This window comes from Camelus dromedarius, chromosome 3 (assembly GCF_036321535.1).
Source record: "Camelus dromedarius isolate mCamDro1 chromosome 3, mCamDro1.pat, whole genome shotgun sequence".
In the NCBI taxonomy this organism is placed as follows: domain Eukaryota; kingdom Metazoa; phylum Chordata; class Mammalia; order Artiodactyla; family Camelidae; genus Camelus; species Camelus dromedarius.
Genome location: NC_087438.1, coordinates 25,004,487 through 25,027,951, shown reverse-complemented (window position 1 = coordinate 25,027,951; position 23,465 = coordinate 25,004,487). Strand labels below are relative to the sequence as shown.

Here is a 23,465-nt window from a genome sequence, read left to right as displayed (position 1 = left end):
AAGCCCAAGGGCTCCAGGCTTCAATGACACGGAAGCAAGTTACACATACTTCAGAGCCATGAAAGGTGAAAACTGGCCAGAATCACAAAAACCTGCTAGTCATCACCCTTAGCCACTACCATTTCCACTTTTTCCTTAGGTGCAAACCCTGCTGCCCACTTCTGGCCTCATCACCTCCATGCCTCTTAAACTTCCTCGTGAGAGCAGGATCTCTGGTCTGTGACATTCACTCTGTATCCCTGATCGCCAGAATGAGGCTCAATCAGTATTTACTGAATGAATGAAAGGAACCTACAGGGCAAAGAAGGATGCCCGGGGAAGGTTCCCACAAAGAGCTGAGTTTTGGGAGCTGCAGGCTGAGACTCATTGGTGAGTCATGAAATCAATTTAGTTTGATGAGGGTTGTTTTGAAAGAATGGAATGCAAGAGAATAGGAAATATCTTAGGGAGGAGAAATCCAGTTTTGTGCAATTTCGCCTTTAGATACCTACCCAGGAATGCAATGCAAGATATATTTCTTATGGCTTAAAAAAAAAAAGAGGAAAAATGTTTGCCTCTAGGGTATTAAAAAGCAGATTCCCAGGCTCAAGGCAGGACCCCTGGGATCAGAATCTCAGGAATTTTGCACTTTGAACACGTTCCCTTGGGGATATCAGCATACTCTTAAACTCTGGAGTCTCCAGGCTGAAAACCATTGCGGGGGCCTGGAATTTCAAGCAGTTTAACAGCCATGGGAAAGCTGATCAACAAAGTGGTTCAACAGCTTTTCCATGGGTCTCCCCTGTCTGGGCGGAGCGAGGGGTGGGGGCGGGGAGGAGAAGACTAGGACCAGGACGGGCATTTAATAACAGTGCATAAAATGCAGTTGTCTTCTTTCTGTCCATTACTGACCTCATTACTGGGCCATTTCCTCCCAATGCTTTCCACACACTCACCCCAAGGGCCATCAGACCTGTCCTGGCACAAAGTTTCCATCTTCTAAAACAAACAGATGAAGAGGATTTATCACCAGACGTGAGCCTGGCTTGGGGCCGGCAGAAAAGAGAGACTGCCAAGTGAGGAACCAAGAGAAACTCACACAGCCCAGGCCCACTGTCACCAGATAGCTCTGTGAAGCAGGTGTGGCCTGTTCCAGCCTAATCCCCGCAGAGCTGTGAGCCACCTGTCCCGACAACTGCAGACAAAACTCGCTAGGATGAGGATCCAGCTCCATTGGAGGCCCACAGGGAATCCGCTACACCAGCTGCCCCTCCGCAGCCTCCCTGCCTCCTCCCCCTTCCCTCAATTAACCCATCTGCATTGTGTGTAACTCCACGCACAGACAGAGCATACAACTGGTTTCCTTCCCGGCCTCTCTGTTAGGTCGTAAGAAACATTAAGTCACTATTTTTCTCTCTCACTTCAGATAACTATTTTTTGAAGTCAATTTTAACAATTCAGACTCCGTGACTGGACCGTTTCCAAATCCTTCTCTTTCCCAGAGCCTCCGCTTTGCTCATCCACATCCAGTGGGAATCACCAGGGAAGCTGGGTCCTCTGGGCACCTCCCTCCCTCGGGCCTGGTGCAGCACGTGCTGCCTGAACAGCTCATCACTCCGCTGTATCAGCCTCCGTCTTTCACTCCGAGCTTTTCTTACTGTGTACTGTCTTTCCTCAACTTGACTCGCCTTTCCTAGAAGACAGCAACCACCCCTTGACCTTCTGTCTTGTTTCCACAGCTTAAACAACGTCATTTTTATTTCCACCAGTGTGTGTGGATGCGGAAGGACTTATAGCAACCACACTCCATGTTAGAAGCTATCCGCGTGGAGCAAAGTAATCAAAAGCTGCTCATCTTAGCAGGAAGTGTCTTTCCCACATTTGGTTAGTCAAGCACCAAATTGCTCGTGCTGCATTCTAGGCACTAAAAATAGCAGTGGCATTAAATTTTGAAGAAAAAAAAAAAAACGCTACACTAACAGGATCAGATTAACGGGATGAAGGACAAAAGAAAAAGTGAAGTAGTCTCTCAACTGGGTCATTTTGTCAACCAAATTAACTGGATTTACTGATTGAGTGTGTGTGTTCTGTGTGGGCAGCGTGCTAAGGGTTTTATGCATCTTCCTTCATTTAATCTTCACAGTAGCCCGTGACGCGGGTATTATTGCATTTCACAAAGGAACTAAGGTGCAGAGGGCTCAAAAAACTTCCCAAGGTTGGTAAACAGCAGAGTTGGGATCCAAAGTCAGATTTGTCTGACCTCACCACAATCCTTTACTGCCTTTCTAATTAATTCAACTCCTGATTCAGATCCCCGGACCATAACCTGACAGTCTTTCCCAAAGAAAGGGTCAAAAGCTAAGCAAACAAGCAACCGATCAACCATCCTCCAAGAAACCCAGATGGGGAAATTTAGGGATATATTTCTCTACCTTGGCTTTGCAAGACCTCATTTTTATTTCCTGAATCTGTCTCTTCTTTTCTATCATCACCCACCCAATTTCAGTTGTAGACTACGAGCACCTCTTCTACAGACATGTTCAAAGCCTCCTAATTCTGTCCACTCTAATGTCAGACTCCGTCCAGAAGTTGAGCACTGCTTGTCACCACTCCCGCAACTCTTAACAAGTCTCCAGGCTTCTATCCTCAACCCCCAACAGTTCAGTCTCAACACATCAGTGTGTCCTTTTAAAAGGTCACATTGCAACTCTGCTCAACGCCATCTCTAGCCCATCTCCCCTTTGCTCATTCACTCTTGGAAAATGGCTTCCTTGTTGTTCCTTGAACAAACATGACATTTTTCTGCCCCAGGGTCTTTGCACTAGCTGCTCCCTTGGCTTGAGGATCTTATCTCCAAGACATTTGCAAGGCACAGTCTTTCATCTCCTTTATGCCTTCACTTAAAGCTCACTGTCCAAGTGAGGCTTTCCTTCAATACAGTGTTTAAAATTGCAAACCAGCTTCCCACCCCAGAGCTTCCATCCCTCTTGGCTTGTTCTACTTTTGTTTTTAGTCACAGCACTTATTCTAATATTCTGCATACCAGATTTATGTTTCTTGCATCCTCTCTCTAGAACAAAAGCTCCATGAGGGTAGAAAATGTTTTTGTTTTGCTCACTGCTATATCCCCAGCACCTAGAACAATGCCTAGCACATAGAATGTACTCAGTAAATATTTGCTGAATTAATGTTTCACATGGCTAACCAGCAAGAAAAACTGATAACCCCAGGTCAATGCACTATGTTTACGCTATGGCTCTGAGTACTCCTGGGGCTCTGATCCATGCCAGGAGGCACTTAATCATCTGCTTGAGAAGCCTGGGAATAGGGAGCTATTAAGAGAGGAAGGACATGGTGAGGTCCACATTTCAGTCAGTCCACTCTAGCTCTGGGGGATGGATCCGGGGAGGATAAGGCTGGAATTATGAGTCCATTCCAGTATTCCGGCCAGAGAAGATGACAGCTTGAGAAATATTCAGGAGAGAAGAGAGAAGGATTCAATGACTGGTTAGATGTTGGGGGATAGTGGGAATCTGACTGACACTCAGGTTTTTGGGTTGGGTAACTGAACCAATAAAACTAGTAGTAATGGAGACAGAACATACGAGAAGAATCCCACTTGGGAATGGACCTGGGAAGATAAGCCTCCTCCACTTAGTTCAACATTCACTTTAGCAGTCCCTCGACGAATAACTAAATTGATTAGGGCAAAAAGCTCAACCAGGGCTATAAAGCAGCAGAATATAGACAAAAAGAATCCTACAGGATCATGGCTTATGTTCCCATTTGTCAGCAACACTGAGCTGGCCTTTGATCAGGCAGAGTCCCTTCTAAGGAAAAAAGACAGGAATGTCTTCTCACAGGGTTAAAATTTCACATGGGTTAAAAGTCAGTTGTGCACCATTATACCTACCAACATTCCTGCAGACTTCAAAGACAATGAGTTGCCCCATTTCTTTGGAAAATAACTTCAGAATTAGGCGGTTTTAAAAGAACCCTATCCTAAAGATCCCTGAACAAAGGTTTACCAACAAAGTAGCTCAATCCACCGCTTACTGGACGGATAGTTTTATCCTCAGACCATACCTGGAAAGTTCTCTCGATTCAGCTTAGGCCTGCGGACGATTACAAAGTCCTTTTCATTCCCTTTGCTCTTCAGCCGTTTTCGTGGAGGGCTCTGCGGGTGGCCCAAGTTTGAGAGAAGTTCCTGGGGGATGTTCTCACTGTCCACCTCCTCCTTCTCCAAGGCGGACACCCCCATGCCTGAAAGCAGTTCAGAAGTCTTGCTAGAATCCCATCCCCACGTGAAGCTGGTGGTAACGTTGCTACTCTGGTCGGGAATCTCCTGGAGGTGTTTCCTGCAGGAATGCACAATAGCCCCCGTTTCTTTCAAAAACACACCCCTAAATAATTCTAAAGCGGGCCTGAACGAAATTGCAAATTACACATTGTAGAAAACTTTCACAGCGGCTAAGTTAATTGCATTTTTACATGCCGGCGGCGAGTTCCCAAGAATGAAAGAAAAAATAACCGATCAAACCGAACAAATTGAAAAGGCTTTTTGATTTACGATCACGCAGAAGGCCTCAAGAATTTCTTAAAGTGGAGGGAGCAGACAAGGAAAGAGGGAGGGCAATCAGTGATTGAAAACAGCTGCAGGAAAGCCCAGTAAGGGAAGTCAATTAAAACCGCACGCTGATTATCGCACTAAAGCATCCACCCATCCAGGTTTTCCTAAAGAAGGGGAGAGAAACTATTCACAATACAGCATTACTAACAATATTAGCAAGTAGCAAAATTCGCGGCCTAAGATTTAAGACGGCCCATTCATATTCTGCCTTTTTCTGCAATCGGCTTACCTATGCATGGCGTCCGCAGGTTCGGGAGTTTTAAATGCTTGCATTAATTGCAGACGTGCCCGCCTCTCGGATTCCCGCTCTGGAGCGCGACGGCGCACTGCGTGCGGCTCAGGCCCCCAGCAGCGAGACCCGCGAACTCTATCAACGTTCCATCCTCGCCGCGCGCGCAGAAGCCCTCTGTCCGCTCTCCTCCGCTACCGCCGCCTGCGGTCCCGCTGCCTGCTGGGAATTGTAGTTTCCTCGCGGTCCAGCGCGCTCGCCTCTACTTCCTTTCCTTGCAGGTTTGCCCGCCTTCGAGATACCCACAACCCCCCGCGGCTGCGGGCCTGGACGGCCAACAGGGTAGGCGTGAAAGCGGAAGCGGGCGGTGCTCCGGCTGACGGGGAAATGTCAGCGGCTTGACTGGGTACGGGTTTTCCTTTCCAGGGAACCCGTAGGCCTTCTGGGGACCGCCACCACCGTCGCCAAGGAGTGTGGGTCCCAGAAGCTGGACGGCTGTGGCGGACGCAGGGTTTCCCGGTCCGTCTAGACGCTGTCCGGCGAGATCGGACGGTGAGCCTGAGGGGAAGAGTGTGAGGCGCTTTGGGGTCTGGGACCGAGCGCAGGCGAGAGTGAGTGACCCTGGAGACCCCGAGAGGCCGCCGCCACGGGGCCCACATCCCCAGCCGCCGGCCAGGTGAGAGACTGCAGCCGCGGGCATCACACCTGGTCGCCCTGCTGCCCGGGAGCTGCTTCCTCCGGTGGGGAGAGGGAGGCCTTACGACTGGGTCTGTGAATAGGGTCCTTTCCTCATCTATAAAATAGGCACTACGACGACGACGACACTCATTTCACAGGCTTAGAGTCGGGGTCAAATCGGAAAACGCGCGTGAAAGCGTTTTGCAAACAAAAGCGCAGTGGCAACCGGAGGCGGTGTTTTAATTTGAGAGGAGCTGGAGACCACGGGGGTTCCTGTGTACGATGGAAAAGCTGAGCATCCCCTCTCAGACTTGAAAAGTCTCATGAATGGTAGCCCGAGAGCAAATAAGGCGACTCTGTGTTTACGAAGGGCTTTCAATGCAACACTAGGGACCACCAGTAAAGCCTTTCGGTTGCTCTCTGTCAACCGGCTGCTTCTGGTAGCCCTGCTTCCTAAAAGTGGGCTGCCTTTAGCCTGTATCTGCGAAGAAGAGTTTGGAGATGGTTAGAGTAGAGAGTGTGCCTGGGTGGGATGATCCTACGAAATCCATTGTGCCGTCTATACCGTAACTTTGACCCTGGGAAAACAGTGGAAGAGAGAAGGGGAGTAAATTCCCAACTCTGATAAAAATGGAGAGGATTTGTAAAGTTCCGAAGTAAGCAGTCCAGCGTCATCACATAAATATTATAATATTATTTCAGTATGCTGTATGACATATCTTCTTAATTCTTAAAAAAAAAGAATTCTTTGCAATATATTGGCCTTAAACCTTCCTTGCTCGGGTATGTGATTGTTTCAGACTTGGTGCTTATCTTGAAAAATAACCACCTCTTGACAGAGGAAGGCATTCATGAACCTTTAGTCAGTCTGTTCTTGAAAGTAAGTGAAATTGGTGTGAATAAAGGATCTGTTTACATTGATTTTGATTGAAACTAGGTGAAGAATACTAGGCTGAATGTTCACCATTCATTAAACTAATGTTACATGGAAAATATTTTTAAATACAATGTTCTGATTTTTTTTTTAACATAAAATTACCTTTATGTTACTTTGGCTAAGGAGAAAGCAGTTGCTTTTGCTTGAAACCTACATCCCTTCCCTTAAAATTGCAATTCAGAGGAAATATTTTTAATAAAAAAAGTTACAGTCTCCTTTAGGAAAGTGAACAAGACAAAGGGAGCTTATAAGCTAATGGAGGAGAAAGAATAAACAAGAAAAAATATTTAAAATGCCATGATGAGAGTAAACAAAGTTTTGAGATACAAAGTAATTGGGAGAGGCCACATTAGATACAGATCTTATAGATAGTAAAGGTCTAATAGATGGAATAATTATAAATTTAAAGATGAAAAATAGCCTTGTACTAGAATTTAGCTATAGTTGCTTAAGAGCCAAGGAACATTTCTAGTTTCAGAATACTTGAAATAATCTGAATTGGTGGACATGAGGTCCTCTATGAGACTTTAGAGAAAGCCTGTCAACTTTGAAAATCAATGTCTTCAAATTGTAGAACAGCTATTTCACTAACAGTTTGCCCTGGCAACAGGAATAATTTAGCTTCTTAAAATGGGAATAACTTTTCTGTGCATTCCTTTCAAGCATGGCTGCTTTCTTAAGACAGTAAATAAAAGCCTGACTTGATGCATTGGTATTTTAATATGAGGAACTGTGCCCACTGAAGACTTGAGTAACTAGCTATGCATTGATTGCTGCCTGGTCTTTTCAAGAACTGCATTGTGTGATTGCTACTGATGTGGGTTATTTTGTTTTACTGATTAATTTTGCTTATTTAATCTACTCACCACACTCCATGTCCCATTTTAGTGAGAGAGGTATGCCACATTTCTCCAAGTAGAATTACTAGTTCAGTATCTAGGACAAATCAATTACAATTTTTTTTAAAATATCTGCAGATGACAGAGTAATTTCTAGTACTCTTTGGAAGCTTCAGGTAGAATTCTAAGTGATTTAGTTAATTGGGAAAATGTTTATCATACAAGGGGCAAAAGCATAGTTAGTTAACAAGATATCAGTATTATCAGGGCATAGGACAGGCCAAGAAGGACTGGAAATTACATTTGACTATAAGCTCTCTCTGTATATTCAGTAATGTATTACTGTTCTTTTTGAAAATCAAATGTGACAAAAGATATTCTATTTAACTAGAAGAATGATGTACTTTTTCCTTAGTTCCATCATAGCATGAAGTAAATGTTAAGATTCATCTAGTTTTTTTTTAAATGTTATTTAGCTTTGGGGAACAAAAGACTAAGAACAATTATATAGCAAGAAGTTTCTATCAATCAAATTTCAAAAGATTCCTCCTGTTCCCTCAATTAATTTTCAAGTAGATTTTTTAATTCTCTGTAGCTTAATGCTCTCTGTGGGCAGATTGGGGCAAGAACAGAAGGATTGTTTCCTAATTCTCATTTGCTTTATTTTTTTTTTTAATTTTCCCCATGTAGATTAGAGTCATAAGTTATGGGAGTCTTACCTGCAAAGTTAAAAAAGTCTTAGTTAAATTCTATATTATACATGACTTTATTATCAGTCTATCTTGATGTGTCTAAAGGAATAGTTAATAGGAGAATATTTGTACTTTGTTCATTGAAATGAAGTGAACAAATGAAAACTGAACAAAAGAAATGATTTAAAAAGTCTAAATTGCATTAAGAAAGTACATCTAGGGGGAGGGTATAGCTCAAGTGGTAGAGTGCTTGCTTAGCATACACAAGGTCCTGGTTCAATCCCCAGTACCTCCTCTAAAAATAAATAAATAGGTAAACCTAATTACCTCCTCCCACCGAAAAAAAATATATATAAAGTACATCTGGACTGGAGTAAAGACTCTGGTATCCTAATTGTGAGCCAGCTTCTGTAGTCAGGATGCTTTGGTTTGAATCCCAGTTCTTAACTTCTCTGTGCTGTTTTCTCCTGTATAAACAAGGATACTAAGAGTCTTGCCTTACTGGGTTGTGAAGTCTAAGATAGTATATTAAGTGCTATTGCAATGCTTGGAATCTAGTAAACTCACACTAAATGTTAGCTATTCCTTTTTAAAAATTATTTTGTTATTAGGAAGGATTCTTAGGATTATTCTCTAATTAACCAAAGTAAGTCTTTTAATCTCCTTACCTGAAATCTTTTAAGAATCCATTACAATTCCAGTCGTTTTCTTCTTACCTACTTACATGGTTGCTACCTCTCTCATGTCTTGCCAAAGGTGGAACGGTTTGTATACGCTTGTCTTTCTTCAAGAGAGCTTGTTTGACTTTGAAATTCAGTTCACTTGGTTGGTTTGCAACTCAGCTCAGTTTTGAAGATGGCTTCGAAAAATATGCCATTTTTGCATTTTTAGAGTGAGAGTTACATTTTTCTTGTGATATTTTATCTGTATCATAAGCTGAATTCTCCCTATACCTGAAATTGTTAAACATGGGATGATTGTCTTTAGAAGATTTAAATTTTGATTGATGGTAAAGAATTGTTGACTTTCATTACTCACATTTAGTTATGATTCCTTTGGTTTTTCATTATTTGGATCTTGACTTGATTTCTAGTTTTTATTCATCTATTTGAGTAAGGATACATATTTAAATTAACACAGTCTGTCTGATGAATCATTAGGTTCTAGTTGGAAACTTTTTCCTTTAGTTTCAGAATCTTAGATTTTGACAAAATTTTTGTCAGTGTTCTCTTGTTCAGTTGCTATTAACCCTTCCTTCCTGTCTTTTTCTTTTTTCTTTTTTTTGAAAATATTTGGCATGCTTTAGGTTCCAAAATTATCTTAACCTTTGAATTTTCCATTTAAAGCGTGTTTAGCCTGAAAAACCTTTATCAACCATAAAGTATTCAGGAAACAGTCTTCCACGTTGGTAACGTTAACAAACAAATTAAGGCATTTGAAAGTAGTATTGTATAATATCATGATGATTGGTAAAACACTGAATTGGATTTTAAATGTTTGACTTTCAGAACTGACATTCTGAAAGGTGAACTGTGCCTGTATATTAGGTGCTAAAATTTGATCGAATGAATTAATTAATATTTTGATTTTGAGTAAAATCAACTTTGCTCCTGTGGTGTTAATGCTCACCTATGATAGCCTTATGTCTCTTTCATTTCTAATCACATGGAATTAAATTTTGATTTGCCTTCAGATTTTAAGATTTGTTAAAATTTCTGTCATTTAGCCTAAACACATTACTTTAATACTTGAACAATATTATTAGAAGGACTATTACTGTGGTCAAAGGAATATTTATTTGCGCTTTTGCCCCAAGTATATTTTTGCATAGCTGCACATCATTACAATTCAACAAATGATCCATTTTGATTCACCCCCATTTTGATCATGTGCGTAGAAGAATAATGTTGTCTTTTCTACGTGACGTTGGTGTGTCAAGTGCACCTTCTTGACATGGCTCTAAGATATGTTCTGTCTCTTCACAATGGACGAAACACAAAGGACAGATGAAGGTGTGTTTGGGATATCTTGCAGACCTAGGAAGGTAATCCCACTTGTCAAGAGAGGCAAGGGGAGCAATTCTGTGAGATTTTTTGTTTCATAGGAATGAGTGAGGGCCCAGGCTGTGGTAACCACAGAGAATGAGAAGCAAAAAGCATTTGGTATCCATTCACAGTTTGTTTTTTAGGGGGAAAAGGCCATTTTGGGTAAAGCTGTGCTTTCAGACCATTGAGGGAACTAATTATCTTTTCAAAGCAGATGGTATGGAGGAGGCAGAGATAAGCAACTAGCATTTATTGAAGACCCATTCTAGAACTCTTACTTGGTGTTTTACTTTTGTAACTCATTTGATCTTCATAGCAACCTGTATGAGGTGATCATTTATCCTCATTTAATAGCTTAAATTGCATAAAGTTACACAATAATTAATTAGAGATGGGATTTGGAACCCAGATTTACCATGATTTAATAAAACATTTGTGTTTTACAACAGTTGTAATTCTAGGCACTTAACACCACAGCAACTTTTTTTCATTGTCTAGTGTTTTACTTTCATATAACTGCACTGATTTTTAAATAATATTAAAATTATAAAATAATACATCTTTATTACTTAGAGTTAAGCATATACAAAGAAAGCACAAAGAAGAAAGTCACCTCTTTACTGCTTTGTGACAACCACTGTTAGCATTTTGATATATTTTCGTCCATGGATATATGTGTGTTTCTTATATATACTCCCTCAGATCCCACCCGTACCCTCATTTGACATCTCTAAAGCATCCCCCTCTGGATCTTACCTTCCTTGTAGGCTGGAGGAATCTGGCTGGCTCCTTTAATCATTGTACTGGAGTCTTTCTTCTAGGTAGTGATCCCTGCTCCTGTGGGTCATGGCCAGGTTAGTAGGATTAGTGATTTATGAAACCCTTGGCTGCTTTTCTCAAAAAGGCAATGGACCACAGTGAGACTAGTGGACATTTTAAAGACTTTTTGAACTATTTCCTAGAAAAATTTAAGTTGTTTCAATGTTATATTTAAATAGTGCTCCTATGAAAAATAATATTGTAGATAAATCTTTGTTCCCAATTATGTTTTTCTCTAAGTTATTTGAAGAAGAGTTGCTAGGACAAAGGGTATGTACATTTTTTAAGGACTTTGATACATATTGCCAAATTGCTGTTCTCTTTGACAGTTATTTTAATATGCCAAACTTGAGTTATCCAATTTTTGCTTATTTTTAATTGATAATTATTTATGAATTTAATATACAAATAACTAAATCAGATGGAGAATAAGGCACCCCTAGCTTTGAACAGAAAATTATTCAGTTGAAATAACCAAAACAGGCTATAGGAATTCATAAGGAACCTTGAAAAGTACTATCATTCTGGAGTGTGAAAAAATCATTCCTCACTTGAATTTACATACAAGATCAAACATATGGACTTTAAAACTATTATTTTCTTATCTTATGTTAGGAAAACCCCAAGTTTTAACTCTAGTTTCATGGGACACCCCTAGGCATAACCTGGTGTCATAATAAAACAAGAGTTCAGTTTGAATAAAAATAGATAATGTGGTAAACAGAATAAGAGACACCCCACCCAAGAATATCTATGCCTTCATCCCAGGAACCAGTAAATATGACTGGATTATCCAGGTGGGCCCAGTGAGATCAGATGAGCCCTTAAAAGCAGTGCTTCCTCCCAACTAAGTCAGTGATTTCAAGTATGAGAAGGATTTGACAAACCATTGCTGGCTTAGAGGGATGCAGGGCCCCATGCAAAGACTGGAAAGAAGCCTCTAGAGCTAAGGGAAAATGCCAGCTGACAGCCAGCAGGGAAACGGGGATCTCAGTCCTATAACCGTAATAAACTGAATTTTGCTAACAGCCTAAATGAACTTAGAGATTCTTCCCCAGAGTCTCCAGAAAGGGACATAAACCTGCTGACACCTTGATTTCGATCTTGAGAACTCAGTTGAGCTATACTGTGCCTGGACATCTGACCCACAGAAACTGTGACATATGGGTGTTGTCTTAAGCCACTAAGTTTACAGTAATTCTTCACAGTAGCAATAGGAGACTCAGACAGTGAATATAGGAAGAGATGTAACCAAATCATTTCTTTATTACTAGAATAAAAGATCCATAATTCTGTTTATTCATCTATAAGATTTAAAAGTACTGACCATGAATCAGACTGAAAAATTGATAGCCATCATAAAATTATTAGTAACTAGTGGCAAGTTTATAACTGATTTTGTTGTTTGCTTTTGCCCATAATCTTAACTATTATTGATGTCTCCATAGATTTCATTGTTCATTCATTCTTAGTTTTATGCACATTATGTAAAAATGTGTGACTGTAGTTTCCCAGTTAACGTTATAGTAGTTTTCTGATGTTGTTAAATAATCTTAACAAACATCATGTCTTCAATAATATTCCATCATTTGGTTCTGCAGTGTTTTAGCATTTCCTTGCTAATCTGATATTTTTCTGTGATTGTCATATTCCTTACACTGGACAGCTTCAGGCAAAATAAATATCCACGTCAAACCATAAAGGATTTTTCATATAATAATTATATTCACATTGAATGATTTTTTTTTAAAGCTGTATCCTGAAAATGGTAATAGTTTTCATCAGCACATTCTTCATTGAGCTTTCATCTGACCACTTAATCTATTCTTGGCTTAAAAATAGGATTTGACTTACTGATCCTGTGGTGATACAAGTTTTTTTTCTTTGAAAATGAAATTTGAAAATTTGGGTAGTAGTTAGTAATGAGCAGAGTTTGAAGCCTTTTGAGATGTAATAAGTATTTGTAAAATCAATTTTGGAGACTATAACAAGAGTTTTACATTGCCTTTGATGTCAGCAGTAATAAAAAATAGTGTATATACTAGAGTATACAGTAATGTTTTTTATTTATTCATTTTCATTCAACAAGTAATTTTTGAGTATCCATTTTATGCCAGACACTGTATGAGAGACATGGGATATAGGACTAAATAAAATAGTCAAATCTGCTCTCGCGGAGTCTGTATGTGTGTATATGGTGGTGGGTGTTTACAATAAAGATAATAAAGACTATACATTGTATCAGGTAGATAAGTTCTTTGAAGAAAAATATAGCAGGATATGACAATAGAGAGTGACAAACGGGGTTCATTTTTAGACATTTAAGGAAAAGGAAGATATTGGTTGAAATCTACAGAGGAATGGAAAGAAACTACCTCAACAATATAAAGAAATAGTGAAGTAAATACTTTATTAAATGTGATTTTCCTTTGTGATATTCCGTATAGGGATATTTCTTATATAAATTTAAATTTTGCCTGTTGAAGGACCCAAACTTTCTTTATTCTTTTAATAACTAGTTTTGGTTGCAGGTGTTTGTTGACTTGAAGCATTTTATTGATTCTGCCTTGTTTTATTTTGGTGGGTTACATCATAATCTTGATTCTCTATATTAAGATATTAATTCATTCCTTGGAATATTGTAATTAGTTCATAACAAACAAAAATGCCTGATGTTGATTTTACAGAGGTGAAATTGCCTTCAGTTAGTAAAGGTAAATTATTTTATCAGAGTAGAGAGATAATCACATAAACTATTTTCTGATGTCTGTATCATCAGCATTTATAATTAAAAATATTTTCAAATGTATGACTATTCAGTAATCATTGATAAATTTTCCTTTATTTAAATAAGATTTATATAGATAGATGAAAACTAATAAGTATATTTTATAAACAGCAAATGAATAAGAATTTCAAGTCATGAAAGTTAGGTAGGTAGCACAAAAGAAAGAAAAATACTGCATCAAACAATGGTCTCTCTTTCTTTCTTTCCCTCCTTTTCTGATAGAAAATCTTGATTAATGACTGTGGGTGACTTGAAAACTTTTGCAAAATATCTAATTTCCTAGAATCCAGTCAATAGTATATTAATATAAAACATTCAGTTAGGATTTATAATATTAAGGAACAAACTCCACGTGATACTATATTGAAACTATTCACATCTAATATTCTTACTGTATAATATTTTTAGAGCTAGTACAATTTTTGCTAAAATAGCTTTTTTCCTGAAGACAAAATTTATATGAAATTTTCAACAAATGCTTTAAAAAATAAGACGTAAGTACTTGAAAATAGGAATTATCCTTTTCATCTTACTTTTGGTCCAATATAAAGCCTGATGTTTTCTTAAGAAGTTTATGAATACACTAATAAATTTCCAACTGGCCATTTCCTATGTTAACACTGCTTTTTTTCTCCCCCCCCCCCCCCCCCCCAGTTTACAGATATGATCGAGATCTGTATGTGAATTACTTTGGTTGTTCACGGTGAACATTTGAATAATGAGTGGTGCAGCTTTGGGACTCGAGATTGTTTTTGTCTTTTTTCTGGCATTATTCCTACTTCATCGATATGGAGACTTTAAGAAACAGCATAGACTTGTAATTGTTGGAACACTGCTGGCTTGGTATCTCTGCTTTCTTATTGTCTTCATACTGCCTCTGGATGTTAGTACGGTAAGAGGTGAAAATGATTTTCACCATTTAAAAGACAGTTGTAATCATACAGCATGTTTGAGATATGTTTTTAAGACAGCTAAAGTATGTAAAGTTTAACATATTTTGAAGTTAAACATTATTATATGAATTTGATCATTAAATTCCTGTAGCCAGGAAGATAATTTTGGGTAGATAGGTTGACACACTCCAGTATCCCTTAAGTATTTGGAAACCTTTTGATGTTCATTTTTAAACCATCCATTCATTGCTTTAGACAATATACAACCGGTGCAAGCATGCTGCTGCGAACTCGAGCCCTCCTGAGAGTAGCAATATTACAGGACTGTATGCAACTGCTACCCCAGTGCCAAGGTAATTTCTTCCTTTTTTAAAAAATATTGTAGGGAGGAGATTGTTTTAAAAGTGTCTGTCTGTTTTTATTAAAGTATAGTTGATTTACAATGTTGTGTTAGTTTCAGGTGTACAGCAAAGTGATTCTGTTATACCCATAATATATATATATGTATTATATTCTTATACATATATATATTCTTTTTAAAATCCTTGTCCATTATAGGTTATTACAAGATATTGAGTATAGTTCCCTGTGCTATACAGTAAATCCTTGTTGTTTATTTTATATATAGTAGTGTGTATCTGTTAATCCCAAACTCCTAATATATTCCCCTCTCCTTTCCCCTTTGGTGACCATAGTTTGTTTTCTATTCTGTGAGTCTATTTTTAGTTTGTAAATAAGTTCATTTGTATCTTTTTTTATTTTTTTAGATTCCACGTGTAAGTGACGTCATATGGTATTTGTGTTTCTCTGACTTACTTCACTAATATGATAATCTCTGGGTCTATCCATGTTGCTGCAAATGGCATGATTTTGTTCTTTTTTATGGCCAAGTAATATTCCATTGTGTATACATAGCACATCTTTATCCATTCATTGTTGATGGACATTTAGGTTGCTTCCATGTCTTAGTTATTGTAAATAGTGCTGCTGTGAACATTGGAGTGAATGTATCTTTTTAAGATAGAGTTTTCTTTGGATATGTGCCCAGGAGTGGGATTGCTAGATCATATGATAACTCTATTTTTAATTTTTTACAGAACCTCTATACTGTTCTCCATAGTGACTGCACCAGTTTACATTCCCACCAACAGTGTAGGAGAGTTCCTTTTTCTCCACACCCTCTCCAGCATTTGTTATTTGTAGACTTTTTGATGATGGCCATTCTGAGTGAATGTGAGGTGATACCTCATTGTAGTTTTGATTTGCATTTCTCTAATAATTAATGATATTGAGCATCTTTTCATGGGCCTGTTGGCCATCTGTACGTCTTCTTTTGAGAAATGTCTATTAAGGTCTTCTGCCCATTTTTTGGCTGGGTTTTTTTGATACTAAGCTATATTGTATATTTTGGAAATTAATCCCTTGCTGATCTAATCATTTGCAAATATTTTCTCCCATTTTATGGGTTGTCTTTTTGTTTTGTTTGTGGTTTGCTTTGCTGAGCAAAAGCTTTTAAGTTTAATTAGGTCCCATTTGCTTATTTTTGCTTTTATTTCCATTACTCTAGGAGATGGATCGAAAAAAATATTACTGTGATTTGTGTCAGAGAGTTCTGCCTATGTTTTCCTCTAGGAGTTTTATAATATCCAGTCTTACATTTAGGTCTTTAGTCCATTTTGAGTTTATTTTTGTATATGGTGTTAGAGAATGAATCTAATTTCATTCTTTTGCATGTAGCTGTCCAGTTTTCCCAGCACCACTTATTGAAGACTGCTTTTTCTCCACTGTATATTCACTGTAATTTTATTGTATATTCAAATTCAATTTGATTTGTTTAAAAAGTCAGTTTTTTACCATCTGGATTTTATATTTATTAAAGATTATCTTCATTCTTTACTCACCTCCTCCCCTTCATCCTTTGCTAGTAGACTTTTAATTACCTTGTATTCTATTTAAATTTAAATCTTAAATAAACTTTAAATATTTATTGGTGCACAAGGCCTTTCAGTAGGGGCTAATGAGAAACTTGAAGATGACCTGATTTTTCAGTCCCTTACTAAGAATGTGACTTCAAAAGCTATTTGTCCTCTCAGCCTCTCTTTGTTCAAAAAAAATGGGGACATGCATTTTCTCATTTGCCTAATTTACGAGGTTGTGATAAAGGACAAAGAGGTTATTCTGTATGTAGGATATTCCTTTCATATTGCACATCCTTTGAAATCATTATAGTTTTAGACTGAGAATAAAGTTCAAATTATCAAAAGATTATGTTGAATTTATATCAAACTTTCAAGTGAAAAATTAAGAAATATTAAGTATAGCTTTTACCAGTGCTTTAAGTAGTATTTCCATGCTTCTTTATGTAGCTTTTACTTATTTATTTTTAGATCTAAGCTGGATATGGGTGACTTTAAAATGTAGATGTTACTCCCTCTTGAAGCACCATTGTGAATTTTTTGGTGAAAGCCCTTGGACTAAAGAATAGCCTTACAGTCTAGGAAAGCTGAGTGTTACTGGAAGAATCTATGGTCAGATACACATATCTTCAGAAAATTCCAGCAGAATTATTTATATATGCTGACATCTATCTCCATAGATATGGTACACTCACTGATTAGTTAGGGTTCCAGTTTCTTTAGGATACCTAATGTCATTCTCTTCCCCCACCATAACCAACTCCACATATAGGGTGAGTATTTTAAAAGTAATCATCAACCTTAAAGGTAATCAAATCAGAGGTTTGATTTCATGATGTATTTCCTTTTAAAAAACTGTCACATTACTAGACTACTAGAACATTATGTCCTCTTTTCTACTCAGTGACTAAAAACACTGAAAGTTGAAAATTTAAATGCATTCCTCTTTAGAACAAACTGTTTTGTTCCCTTTGTGTGTCTTATTTTAGTTTGACAATCAGCTTTGAGTTTTAAGTTTTCTATGAAATTGTACAAGTTAGAGTCAGTAATTTGAAATCTGAATGTAAGTGAACTTTGCCACAGACAAATTAGTTATATAGTTCCTTTAAATAATCATTTATGATTAATTGGCTTTAAATTGTTATTAAATAGCCAACATCCGTGTTTCAAGCCATGGAGTTACATTCCTGATGGGATCATGCCAATTTTCTGGAGGGTAGTATATTGGACATCACAATTTTTAACGTGGTAAGTTGTGTGAAGGATAAAATTTTTGAAATTTTAGCTAAATTTTAAAAGGTGGTTATTTTTTCAGTGAACTTTCATATTTTAGAATTTATTCCTGTCACTTATTTTTTTCCTTAAATCTGTTTCCTCTCGCTTTCTGCTAGTTCAAATCTCATATCTTAAAAGAAATGAAAGGAAAAAACCAAACAAGAAATAAAAAACAGAAAGAAGAAACTCTCCTTATTACCATTCCCTTCCAGTTTTTGCCTTCTCTCTTTACCTTCTTCAAGCCCCATTATTATGTGAAACTGCTCACGCTAAGGTTATCGTTATCCCCTGGTTTTCTTTCTATGTCCTTACCCCAACATTCTGAATTTCCTTTGTGGATTCCATTTCTGTGGCCCGTTTCCTAAAAGTTGGTGTTCCCTAGAGTCTCATCTTTGGTCATCTTGTTATCTGACTCCCTCAATAACTTTAATCATAGCCATAGTTTCACTGACCCATGTTGCATTCCACATTTTTCTTTCTACTTGCTATAGCTTTGTCTTTCTGCTGTGCTCCAGACTCATACTTTATCCACTGCCTACTGAGCGTTTTATATATTATGCAAGTAACAAAGCTCTAAAACTAAAGGTAGTGAACATTGCAAGAGAAAAATCACACAGCAGAGCATAGTGCCCCTATAGTATGTTCATGGAACTCAACTGGGCCCTCAACAGTGCCAGGCTTTCATCCTTTTTTCTTCTGGTCTGCTTGCTCTTCATTCTCCACAACAGATCTTTCCAATCACTGCAAACTTCGGCTGTTCCCTACATCCTAGAGACAGTCACCTTCTCTCCTGCCTCCCTTACTGCCTCCCAATGAGAAAAGAAGTCATCAGGTGGCAGGTCTTTGCAGCTTCTCACCAAGAAACCTACCTACTACCCACTTTCTTTCTGCCGCCCCAGGAATGAAAGAGTCACTCTTAAAATTAATCTCTCTTCCTGAAATATGGACCCATCTCCTTTAGCTCTTGTTACCTATACTTACAGCCTCCAGTTTCAACCTAGCAAGCAGAATTCTCTCATCCTTAAAAAAAAAATACCGAAAGTCTCTCAGATGACAACCCTTTCCAGCTTTCTGTCTTCCTCCTCAATGATCTACTTCTTATCATAGCTAAAAATTTTTAGAGACTTTTTTTTTAGTGTAAATTAGTACAGACAAGTTTACAGGTTGTTTAGTTTGACTTTCTTCCAAGTGAATACACCCATATAATCAGCACTCAGATCATGATACAGAACACTAACAATCCCCTCAGAAGCTTCCCTCATACTCCTCTCCTGGTCATTACACTCCACAAGGTAAACATGATTCTGATTTCCATCAACATTGATTAGTTTTGCCTGCTTTTGAACTTTATAAATATGGAGTTACATAGTAAGTACTTTTTTTGCCTCTCTCTTTTTTTTTGCTCACATATTTGGAAGATTCTTCTATGTTGTATTGTATGTCTCAGTATTCTTTTCTTTTTCACTTCTGTAAAATACTCCATTTTATGAATATACCGTGGTTTCTTCTACCCAACCAAACTTCTTAAGTGACTTGTCTATATTTAGTGTCTCCATTTGCTCACTGTTTACTCTTTCCTCAACCGATTGAACCCTATTTTCTACCCTTCCTTCTCCACTCACACATACAGGCTCTTCATTTACTTGACCTGTTGGCAGCATTTGATTCTATTGTTTTCTCTCTCCATTTTCAAATACTTCTGGTTTCTACTCCATATACTCCTTAGTTTTCTTCCATACCTCTGTACTTTTCTGTCTCAGTCTGCTTTACTGGCCTCTTCTTCTTTTGTCTATCTTACCTTTAAAAGTTGATATTCCTCAGAGTTCAGTCTCAGTTATTTACTTCTCATTCATTCTGTATATTCACTCTTCCAGATCTCATCTACTGATGTTATTTCAGTACCATTGTTATGGTGATGACTCCAAATCTATGTATATTTCTGATTCTTTCTCATGAACTCTGAACACATCCTTTGGGATGTGTCGTAGCTACTTCAAAATCAAAATACTGACAACCAGCTTTCCCCGCTTCTGCTTCTTACCACACCACCATCACTTACCCTCTCCAAATAGTTCCAATTTTTTTCCTCTTTAAGTCCATTCTCCATGTTGAAAACTTCAGAAAACTAAAATTTGATCATATCTCCTTTCTATTGAAGAAAACGATTCCTCATTATTTTTAGATGCAATCCAAATTTCTGTAAAAGTTTCAAAGGCCTTTTTTTAGATTCATTATTAGTTGCTCACACTGTTGTACTCTCTGCTGGTCATTGTGGCCTCCTTTTGCTCCCAGGAATATGCTTTGCTCTCCCCAAAATTTAATATTAAAATTATTCAGTCACCTATCATAGTTTGTTCAGTATTAATAATTACTCAAAATCATACTTATTCATGAAAAGAACTACACATTAAAATTGAGATTCACATATTTCTGTTACTTTGAGATTATACAGACATATCAAGTGTTTTTTAATCATATTTTTTCTAACCTTCTAGGATTCTGTTACCTTTTATGCAGTCATATGCAAGATCAGGAGGGTTTTCCATCACTGGAAAGATCAAAACTGCACTGATTGAGAATGCAATCTATTATGGCACCTACTTGCTAATTTTTGGAGCATTTTTAATTTATGTAGCTGTAAACCCACATTTGCACTTAGAATGGTAAGAAAAGCCATGTTCTTAACATTGTTTCTGTGTACATTTGCATTTTTAAAAATTGACTTTTATCTCATATACAAGTAAACAGACTTCATTGAGAAGCCTTTCATTATATGTTTTATAGATTCCCCCAAAAGAATATCTTAATAATCAATATTACTAAGGTGGAAAATATGGAATAATATCTTTCAATATACCTACTAGACGAAGGACTAATGCTTCGTCTAAGAGCTATATGTTTAAAGTATTAACCCTCATGATTTTTTTATAGACTTTCAAATCTTATATATGACTAAATACCTAGATTTCTTTTTCATTGGAACTTCTGAATACTTTTTCTTTTGTTCTGAGTATAATTTGATGGCATATTTCTCTTTAACATTAGATATAAGCATTATAAGATACTTGTGATCTGTAATATGTATGAAGAGCCATATCTGAAAAGTTCAGGAATAGAGTAGTAATGATAATCCTTACTATTGCGTTCTTGAGATTTGTGGGTCTTCCTCAACACAAGTTAAAATTTTTTTAGGCTTTAAAATTTTTCAGGCTTCTCTTGGTTAATGTTGAGTAAGAAAGCACCTAATGAAAAATAAATTTTCTTCAGGATAATTTTTGCCATGAATTATCCTAGAGTCTAATTTTAACTATAATAGAAGCGTTTCCTGTGTTAAAGTCTATTTCTGCAGTCATACTTTAACTTTCCTTTTAAACAGACATTATCTGCTGTTACTAAAAAAGTAGCTGAGGATTTGAAGGTCAAATTTTTTCATGTAAAAATCTAGCCTTCCATTAGGGCACTTTTCTGAAAAACTGTCTAACACTAGTTAGTTTCATTTTACATTTTTTTCGGAAAAAATGATCTGTCTCAGCTATCTGCTTATGTTTTCTCTGTCTTAGGAACCAGCTTCAGACAATTGGGATAGCTGCTGCAAATACATGGGGCCTGTTTCTTCTTGTGTTGTTGTTGGGGTATGGCTTGGTGGAAATTCCTCGATCATACTGGAATGGAGCAAAAAAAGGTTATCTACTTATGAAAACTTATTTTAAGGCAGCCAAATTGATGACAGAGAAAGCAGATGCAGAAGAGACTTTAGAAGATGTCATGGAGGTAAGCAAGTTTAAACCTTATATTCAACACTGATCATGTTGTGCGTATCTCCTTTTGGCGACAGTGTTGGTTCTGTTGTTGCTAGCACACTAATGAGCTTTGTACTAAAAATTTGGTCATGTGCAGTTCTTAAGAATATTTCATGCTTTCAAATGATTTCTTATTGGCAGTTTGGCTTCATGAGATATTTCCATCTTCTAACTGACAAAGATGCAGGGAGAATGTATTCAACAGTGCACGGTTATGCTTGCTGTCTTGGGAAAACTTTTAATAGTTAAAAGACTCAAAAGTTTCCCAGATTAGATGATGAGTTACATGGTTACCGTGACACAGTAGAAGTGAAAATAGCAATCAGAGGACACTTCTTCCTGAAGGTTTGACCTAAAGTAATCCCATCAAGTCTGGAAACCTCTTTAAAGAACGATTTGCATGGGAATCCATAAGTTTTGTTTCCTATCTGTTATCTTATTAAGGCACTTCATTTTACTTGTAAAATTAATATAACTTGAACCAACTTCATAAAGTTGTTGAAAGTATATATTTCAGTAATATACACCCCAGAATTGCAGCAAATTGTAAAATTTTGCTGTTAAATAATAATTTGGTTATTGATTTTAAAAGGGATTATCATGATCACCTCAAATTTCTCTCTTCTGGGAAAATATGCTATTCCAATAATGTTATTCTTAAACTTAAAACCTTACATTGAAGGCTTGTATTCATGTTGGAGTAAACTCTAAAATGTAGTAATGTGGTCTACCACATAATTTGGCCCACATTTAGCTCTCCAGGTTTATCTCAAGCCTCTGTCTTCTGCACACCAGTCAACTTTGGTTCCTCACACTTAATAGTGGTGATGATAATAGCAAACAAGTATGTAGACTTAATATGCTTGTGATTTTCTAAGTACTTTATAAGTACTTCATATATATTAATACATTTAATTCTGAGGACAACCTTATGAGGGAAGTTTTTTTAATTCTCATTTTATAAGTGAAAATGAGACACAGAGTGGTTAAGTAAGCTTTCCATATTTACACAGCTACTGAGCGATAGAGCCAGGTAGTCTGACTCTAGTTCATACTTTAATAGGGGTTGGCAAACTTTCCATAAAGGGCCAAATAGTAAATATTTGAGACTTTGTGTATCATGTGATCTCTGCTGCAATTATTCATTCTGTCTCTGTAGCATGGAAGCAGGTATAGTTAATATATCAGTGAATGAGCATGGATGTGAACAGGTCATGGGCTGGATTGAATCTGGTTTGCCAACCCCTACTCTTAACCATTGCATTCATTGTCTCTCCTTTCTGTCTTTGAGTATGCTGTTCCCAAACTCTTGGAATGCTCTTTTCTCCAGTCTCTTTAGCTAATTCCTACTTCATTTTCAGGTCTCAGCATAAATGAGAATTCTTCAGAGAAGCCTTCTGTGTTAGCTTCCTGGGGATGCTGTGACAAAGTACTGCAAACTGGGTAGTTTAAACAACAGAAATGTATTGCCTCACAGTTGTGGAGGCTAAAAGTCCAAGATCAAGGTGTCAGCAGGGTTGGTTCTTTTAGAGGGTTGTGGGGAAAATCTGTAGCATGCCTCTCTCCTAGCTTCTGGTAGTTAAATGACAGTCTTTGGTATTCCTTGGCTTGCAGATCTCTGTCTTCATATTCACATGGTATTCTCCCTGCATGCCTGTCTGTGTCCAAATTTCCCCTTTTCATAAGGACACCAGTCAGATTAGAGGTCACCCAACTCCACTATGACCCTATATTAATTTAACCAATTATATCTGCAACAATCGTATTCCTAAATAAGATTACATTCTGAGGTACTGGGGCTTAAGACATCAACATAAGAATTTTGGGAGACCACAGTTTGACCCATAACATTTTTCTTGGTCTTTCAGTCTCCTAGATACTCAGCAACCATTTTTAAGTGCATGAATAAATGAACAAAAGAATGTATACTGATTCTTTGGTTATG

The 23,465-nt window shown here is 37.5% G+C and overlaps 2 protein-coding genes across 7 annotated transcripts in view; one reads left to right on the top strand and one right to left on the bottom strand.

The window, feature by feature from the left end:
• Positions 1 to 5,060, bottom strand: part of SKP2 (S-phase kinase associated protein 2) — a 31,448-nt gene extending 26,388 nt beyond the window's left edge. Inside the window, exons 1-2 of the mRNA XM_010977592.3 lie at positions 4,839 to 5,060; positions 4,066 to 4,337 (exon numbers count right to left, since the gene is read on the bottom strand). Of these exons, the coding sequence (XP_010975894.1) occupies positions 4,066 to 4,337; positions 4,839 to 4,882 (316 nt within the window). The 5' untranslated portion in view covers positions 4,883 to 5,060. The remainder of the gene's footprint in view (positions 1 to 4,065; positions 4,338 to 4,838) is intronic.
• A 112-nt stretch (positions 5,061 to 5,172) lies between these two features.
• LMBRD2 (LMBR1 domain containing 2) overlaps positions 5,173 to 23,465 on the top strand; it is a 41,252-nt gene continuing 22,959 nt past the window's right edge. For 5 of the 6 annotated variants that reach the window (XM_031444003.2, XM_064480076.1, XM_031443995.2 and 2 more), the window contains exons 1-6: positions 5,173 to 5,514; positions 14,291 to 14,528; positions 14,785 to 14,882; positions 17,598 to 17,693; positions 20,216 to 20,383; positions 21,281 to 21,491. In XM_031444003.2, the coding sequence (XP_031299863.1) occupies positions 14,355 to 14,528; positions 14,785 to 14,882; positions 17,598 to 17,693; positions 20,216 to 20,383; positions 21,281 to 21,491 (747 nt within the window). In that variant the 5' untranslated portion in view covers positions 5,173 to 5,514; positions 14,291 to 14,354. Of the gene's footprint in view, positions 5,515 to 14,285; positions 14,529 to 14,784; positions 14,883 to 17,597; positions 17,694 to 20,215; positions 20,384 to 21,280; positions 21,492 to 23,465 lie in introns of those variants that run through there. The other variant, XM_064480070.1, reaches the window with a different exon arrangement.